The sequence below is a fragment of the Eurytemora carolleeae genome, unplaced genomic scaffold (genome assembly GCF_000591075.1).
Source record: "Eurytemora carolleeae unplaced genomic scaffold, Eaff_2.0 scaffold2645, whole genome shotgun sequence".
Classification (NCBI taxonomy): Eukaryota; Metazoa; Arthropoda; class Copepoda; order Calanoida; family Temoridae; genus Eurytemora; species Eurytemora carolleeae.
Window position 1 is genome coordinate 1 of NW_019398532.1, and position 7,630 is coordinate 7,630.

Consider the following 7,630-nt stretch of genomic DNA (forward strand, 5'->3'; position numbering starts at 1 on the left):
ATATATATATATATAAATAGATCAGATTGGATTCCATTTAACCTCCAAGCCTGAAAAATGCCATTAAAATTAAATACCTATATTTTTCTTGACATTTTGCGCAATTAAAAGTTTAGAAAAATATTTTCTTTATACATTTGTGCAATTATTGGTATTATATTTTATACATGTTTAACGATATGAAAGTGACAGTTATTTTTAAAGAGAGTCTCAATGAAATTTCAATTGACCGGCCCTCCATATAAAAAGGGTAATGCCCAATTCACAACAGTACCTTTTATTTCTTTATATGATTAATTATCTAGAGGATATCGACGTTTTAGCCTGAAAATTCTTAAATTTTCTCTACATTCTTTGTTTCTCTAGCAAGAAATCCGCAAGTCAATTTTTAAGCTGTGATTGAACTACCTATTTTATTCATTCTTGATGAGACAAATCTTAAAAAAATTTCTGTTGAGAATCTTTAAATGACATAAACCACTCTATTTTTAATTTATATTAATGTCATGTCTTTCCACATAAACCACTCTCTATATTTTTTATTCTGAATTTGTGTCTAGTCTTTCCACATAAACCACTATCTATATTTTTATTCTATATTTATGTCATGTTTTTCCATATAAACCATTTTCTATATTTTTATTTATATCAATGTCATGTCTTTCCATATAAACCACTCTCTATATTTTTATTTATATCAATGTCATGTCTTTCCATATAAACCACTCTCTATATTTTTATTTATATCAATGTCATGTCTTTCCAAATAAACCACTCTCTATATTTTTATTTATGTCTATGTCATGTGTTTCCATATAAACCACTCTCTATATTTTTATTTATATCAATGTCATGTCTTTCCATATAAACCACTCTCTATATTTTTATTTATATCAATGTCATTTCTTTCCATCATGAAATCCAATGTACAAAATGTTTGCCTAGGAATGGTAATAATTATACACTCTGCATTCCCAAATAAGGAGGCTAGAAATGCAATCAGGAGACTTATCAAAATTAAAATTTAAATAAAAACTTGTCATAAAATGAAAGTTGAGTTTAATTTACACTTCATGCTTAAAAGGAGTGTTTGTGAAAAATTAAAGGGGAGTGTAATATCTAATTGAATTCAATATCAATCGCTACTAATTTTACTTTTATCTGTTGCGTATATAAGGATCGAGAAGAGGGTGAAAGAATACTTATACCTTATACAAATTCACAGAGTTGCATTATTCCACTCAGATCTTAAATATAATTCAATTCAATCTTAAATTAATAATTCAGATATTACAACCTATAAATGTTGAATTGAATTCGATGCTTTTGTATATAGTTGATATCTCATAATATTTTTTATTTTATTATTTATACGATGTACTTTAAATGATGATTATTTGGCCACAGAGAGGAGTGGGGGAGTGCAGAGTTCCTCAATGAGTAATCACCGCCACCCAAATGTGTTTTGCGGCAAGCGCACTCCTCAATTGGTAATCTCCACCACCTCAATTAGTAATCACCGTAAAATTTTGTTTTCTGAGATTTGAATTTAATGTACTTTTAACACAATTTTTGACATCTATCAGGGTTTTATGGCATCTGTATTGACTTAAACTAAATTTTCAAATTATTTTCAGATTTGTTTGGTCAACAAAAACTGAGAATCAAGGCACAGTTCATTTTAGCCGAATCTTAGATCCAATTCGCCCATTTAATGACTGCATTTCATGATTGGCGTTAAGATACTAAAAGGTCGGGCTGCCTGTTTACTAAAAATTATCTCATCCCATGCAAAGTAATATTCATCTCCATATAAAGGATATTTTCAAAAAAACCTTTACAGTGTAGATTTTTGTATTCGCCTACTTGAGTTCAACATCTACAACAAAACTAATTATCTGCATAGAAAGTACTTAAAATTTACTAAAAATTATCTCATCCCATTTAAAGTAATATCCATCTCCATTTATAAGATATTTTCAAAAAACCTTTACAGTGTTGAGATTTTTGCATTTGCCTACTTGAGTTCAACATCTACAACAAAACTAATTACATGCATAGAAAGAGCATAAAATTTTGAAAAATTAGTCTCATCCCACCCCTTACTGAAAATGAAGTATTTAGTCTACTAATAATGGATTAAAGTTTCCTCTCTATATAAGGAGTTTAAAACAACATTCAGAGGAAAATGTCGCAAACATTCTTAAAGCAAAACTTGAAACTAAAAAACGTAAAATATTTATAGCACTTAGTGTGGCATATTTATTGATTTATTTTCGAAACTAAGGAGCAATAAAGAAAGCTTTAACAATATTGTACACCATAGGGCCATTGACAGAGGTCAATATGGTCTTATTTCTAAGAAATAACTGATTTAATGTTACGCTTATTTTGGATGAGTACCAATTGAGGTGGTGGAGATTACTAATTGAGGAGCGCACTTGCCTCAAAACACATTTGGGTGGCGGTGATTACTCGTTGAGGATTTCTGGACTCCCCCCCTCCTAGGAGTCTCTGATCTCGAGATTTCAAGGATTTCCCTTGAGAGTGACACCAATCAGTCAAAAATCGCCATGTAAAGTAAAGCAAATATAAAAAGTAGTTTTTAAAACACAAAATTTGATAAATGTAATCACAGAGAGACTTGGGGTAACCCTAATATACCTGGAGTAAATACAAGGTACAACAAGTGGAAATGTTCACATTTTCCCCCCAAAAGCCACAATTTTTCATTTTACTCTCAGAAATATAACCTAGTATAAATGCATTTAGCGATAGCATTTTTGACTTATAGATATAATTACTAAGCAAGATGAGTGACACAGTCAAATTGAGCTTAACTGAAAAATTCATTCACTATGAAAAAAAACCTCATACCATTGTTAAATAACCCATTTTTATCCAACTTAAAAGTCGACTATTATTCACTGTTTTTAAAAGTTATGTAAACAAATATCTTAAGGGAATGTAAGCGTAATTTCAAGCGACCTTCCATTTATAGAGTGGCAATTGTCTGATACAACGATATCCTTTAAACCTTTGTTTGATCAAGTTTCAAAGTTTCATTGATATTCTTATTTTTATAGCGGCAAATTAAGGGCCAAGAAAAATATAGCATGCTAACTTCTTATCTGATAGATAGATAAGTTCTCCATACACTTGACGACCAATATAGGAGACGTCAAATTGTCGACAAATGTAGTTTAGGGAAGGAATGGCCTCAGAGTACTCTGTAAAGTGTACACTGTACAGTGTATACTGTTACCATGAGTCTCCCTGCACTCTATCTTCAGCTATATACTAATGAGGGCATCTTCCTCATAGTTGTCTGGACACAGTGTTAAAGGGTACCATTGTTAATAGGATATACCTCTCAATAAATGAAAGTTCACTTGAAATTATGCGACAAAAGATATTTCTCTTTCTTTATTTAGACTGGTCTTTTTACTGGGAATGGGGCCTGATGCTAACACACAAAACTCTGTAATGTCTGAAGCTATGCAGTACAAAGATATTGTACAAGGCAGGATTCATAATATTCATCAGAAATAGAGGGTTAAAAACACTGTTGACACTAAGAAATACATGAAAAGACGCATGTTTAATTAATTTACTCATGTCATTCATTTATAGCTGTTGGGAGAATATATTTTTTAAACAAAATAAAAAGCCAAGGTTAATATAAGAATTTGACCACAGAGCCAAACCTTCTTCAAATCCTAAAAACATCACTTTTTAAAAAAAAACTTTTCACTAGGGAGCTAGCCACCCTTGCCCCTAAAAAATTAAATTTTGCCCCCCCTCACACAAGTGTGGCACACTGCTGTTCATAATTATCAACCAGACCATTACAAAATCTAATAGTTAAAAAAGAGCAAAAAACTTTTGAAAAATATATTTTTTATTCTTTTCAGTATATCATATATCAATATCATATCAGTATCAATTATATCATGACAAGATTACACTGGAGACAGTATTATTTAAGCTTTTTAACAATACCATATCTGTATTTGTGGCGCTTAGTGCAAGAAAATGTGTCCCAAAACACCAGTCAGATCTCCATCTTGCTGGCCTCCTTTTCACTAATGAAGTAGATCGTGATCCACAGGGAGTGGCCCCATACTAATGCAACCTTACCCAGAATCATCTGGTGTATGGCCCCGTCCCTTCCAACACCATCATCTGGATGGACGCCCTCACCACCATCAACACCGTCTTCGTCAAGTCTTTAGTCATCCAAGATCCCCCTACTGACCTTCACAGTTCAACTTGTTGATCCTACATCTACTGCTGATCCAACAACCAAACCAATCAAAACAATCATATCAAGCAAACCGGATCCGCCAACCAAGCCAGCTCCTCCTACCAAACCAAAAAAACAAAACCAGATCCTTCCATTGGACCAGATCCCTCCAACAAGCCAGTGTCTTTAACCAAACCTAATCCTTCAACTCAACCAGATCCGTCCACTGAACCTATTCTTTCAACAAAGCCAGACCCATCTACCAAACCTGATCCTCCAACCAAGCCATAAATACAATTTTAAGCACCATAATTCTCAAACTTATCTCAATTTTTTTAGCAAATTTTATCCTTTATTTTTAATCAATAATTTACATTCATTTATTTAATTTGAAAATAGATAAAAGAGGGAAAGACAATGTTAACCTCAGAACCTGCCAGAATTATGTTTATTTTATTAAACAGTAAAACAATGTTACACCAATATTTTTCTTAAACAACAAACAATGTCATACTAATATTTAGCTCCACTAAAACTGTATTTTAAAGGTTTGAAATTAATGAATTTTATTGAGACTATGTGTCATGGAGTAGAGGAGCCATCAATCATCAATCAACTAATCACCCGACAAACCAATCACTAATCATCTAAACACCAACACCCTGCTTAAATTTCAACAAGATTATACATATTGATGATAAAGATTGTTCAATCCAGGGGTTAAAATGATAAAAATAAAAGAATTTTCGTTAAAAAGTTATGAAAATATGCAGAGCTGTTTTCAACCATTAAAAAACAGGTTAAAAATATCCTTCCATTCAAATCTACGGTCTTAGAATTAACAAAAAATAATTAAAAGCTTTAATAATACTGCCTCCAAATTCAAAAATTCTGGCTCTAGGGGTGCATGTTTAGAGGTGGTGCATGTATATGGGGTGCACAGGGGTCTCGCCCCCCCCCCCACTACCACACTGTACAAGCTATCTTAAGAGGTGGATCTAAGTTTGAGCCTTAAACCTTTTTTGAATTACGACTCCAGCCAAAGAATAGAAATTGCAGGCTTTAGAGGTCAAAGATCTTAGTATGAATATTATCTGAAACAAGGAGATTTCTTGGACACTTATCGTAATCTCTCATACAAGAGCATCCTGGGTAAACTGTGGGTCTCAAACTTCTGTGAGCAAGCTGATTTTGTTGTTAAAGCAGATGATGATACGTTTGTTGATCTGTATGCTACCTTCTTCTTTACTAGGTATATCATTGAACACATGCTTAGCTAAATTTTTTTAAATGGCGCTCGGAAAGAACTAGGTAGTTTTTCCATTTCACTTTATCCTGTGAGTGATTCCTGAAAACTTTAAATGATAGCTCTTATATAATAGGATATAATTGCCAATCAGAATCAAACACTTGTTTCAATTGTGATGTTTTATCTTTTTTGCACATCACTAAGGGCAATTTTTCAAATTAAAAAAAAATCTCAACTGAGTTTGTTTTACTGGACAATTTGGAAAAAAATTATGTATAGCATGCTAAAATAAAAAAAAATATTTTGAGTAGGGCTTTTTCCTATTGTTCTTGATATTGAGCTAAAATTTCATCTCATGGTACATAATTCAATGGGAAGAATTTTGTTTTTCAATTGGTCATCTGTAAATTCCTCAACAAGATGGCAATACCCAATTCAAAAGTTAACCCCTTAACATTGGTATCAAAAGATGCACATGGAGCCGGTAAATACTATTAAATTGTTCTTACTTTGATATTTTCAAAATGGTTTGATTTAACGTTAAAAACTATTACAAATCGTCAATACTAATTCTATCATAAGTTCCCAATCCAATTTGAGTCAGCAGTAGTATTTATTTGTGATTAAATGTTTACAATGACAATGTGTTGGCAATACCTTGAGAGCCCAGAATATAAGAACAACGGTTTTATCCTTTGCAGAATAAACCCAAACACTATTATTAGAAATCCTAAAAACAAGGTAACATTTTTCTTTTAAAAAAATCATAAGTATATTTTAACCATCACCAAGTTACTTTTAAATATTTTTTAGTGGTATGTGAGCTATGATGAAGTATCAAAAAAAGAAGGAGGTCTATTTCTTTATTTCATACATATACCTGAGCTGGTGGGTGGGCACTTTTGAATTTTACGCAGAATTCTCTAAATTTTGGATCTCAAGCAATTTCTCTGTTCTCTCATTGGTAGAATGCTCAATTCACTAGCTTTTGATTGGCTGTTCACGGGATATTGTATAAAGATTAAANCATGCAATATGGAAATTACCTATTTACAACGGTTTATTAAGCTTGTAAGATCAAATACAAATTAAACATTCATGTTTTTGTTTCTTTAAACTGATTATTTTCAATTGCGGTTTCTCGCATGCAATACGCATTTATTACTTACAAGAAGCAAGGGAGAAATTTACATAAAAAAACACTTTCCAAATCAGAAAAAATGTTTACTTCCATAGTTTTGCTCAGACTAAGCTGTTTCAAGGGTACCGTTGTAAATCTGGCTTTGGATATCTTTAAATGAAGAGTCACTGAAAATTGCACTGACAGTCCCTTTGATTAACCTTTCGTTACTAATTTTGAAGTTATCAACTGTATTTTTAGTGAAAGTGTTAAAATTCAAGCATTTGGATATGAAGTCATTTTTTTCATTGGATATGAAGAACGGCTTGTTGAGCAAATCAATTCAAAATCCAGAAATATATCACAAGGAATTGTAATGTTTTTCAGCCATAGACTATTATTTTTATGTGGAAATTTTAATCAAAATATTAAATAATCTTATAAAACCATTTTCTGTCATTTAGTACAAACTTAATTTTTCTATTCATTATATCTTTGTAACTTAATAGGGTAAACCTTATATATTTCAAACTTAGATTATTTTATTTTTCAGAAATCTTAAATTGAAATATCTAAAGTCTAAGAGATTAGTTCGCAAAGATGTAGGGATTAGAATTGAAAAGTTTGTAGCAAAGACCCTAATTCTTTGTTCTAAATAATGAACATTCCAATCAATGATGCAGGATTATTTGGCTGTACTTGCTAGAAGAAATTTTGAGGTATATTTTACATGACACATGTTTAAAATCATGTTTGTCATCTTTAATGTTTGACTTCCATTTATTGTTGTTGATTTTGCAGTTGCTTTGTTGGTAAACACCAACTGCTTCCATAACTATTTAAAACAATGCCTTGTTTAACAGTTTACTAAAATCAGATTTTTTCACGAAAATTGCTTAATTCTGAATTGCTAAACTATTTGACACAGCGCTGTTTAAATAATTTTATTATAAAACTTTTTCTGATTCAAATAAGAAGTTTACTATTTCGATATTTTTTAGTTAATGCCAAGTTG

The 7,630-nt window shown here is 31.4% G+C and overlaps 1 protein-coding gene across 1 annotated transcript; it reads left to right on the forward strand.

The window, feature by feature from the left end:
* Positions 1-923: 923 nt before the first annotated feature.
* On the forward strand, positions 924-6,477 carry LOC111717476 (beta-1,3-galactosyltransferase 2). The gene is made up of 6 exons (XM_023492975.1): positions 924-1,003; positions 2,639-2,680; positions 3,435-3,523; positions 5,351-5,498; positions 6,146-6,236; positions 6,309-6,477. Exons 1-6 carry the CDS (start codon positions 948-950, stop codon positions 6,399-6,401), a joined length of 519 nt encoding a protein of 172 aa, XP_023348743.1. The 5' UTR covers positions 924-947; the 3' UTR covers positions 6,402-6,477.
* Positions 6,478-7,630: the final 1,153 nt, after the last annotated feature.

Bases quoted from the DNA above. Each gene is read 5' to 3' on its own strand.
- LOC111717476 (XM_023492975.1), top strand. From the start codon at position 948: ATGGTAATAATTATACACTCTGCATTCCCAAATAAGGAGGCTAGAAAT. The intron at 2,681-3,434 runs GTACAACAAGTG...TTCTTTATTTAG, and splicing joins ATACCTGGAGTAAATACAAG to ACTGGTCTTTTTACTGGGAA. The intron at 5,499-6,145 runs GTATATCATTGA...GACAATGTGTTG, and splicing joins GCTACCTTCTTCTTTACTAG to GCAATACCTTGAGAGCCCAG.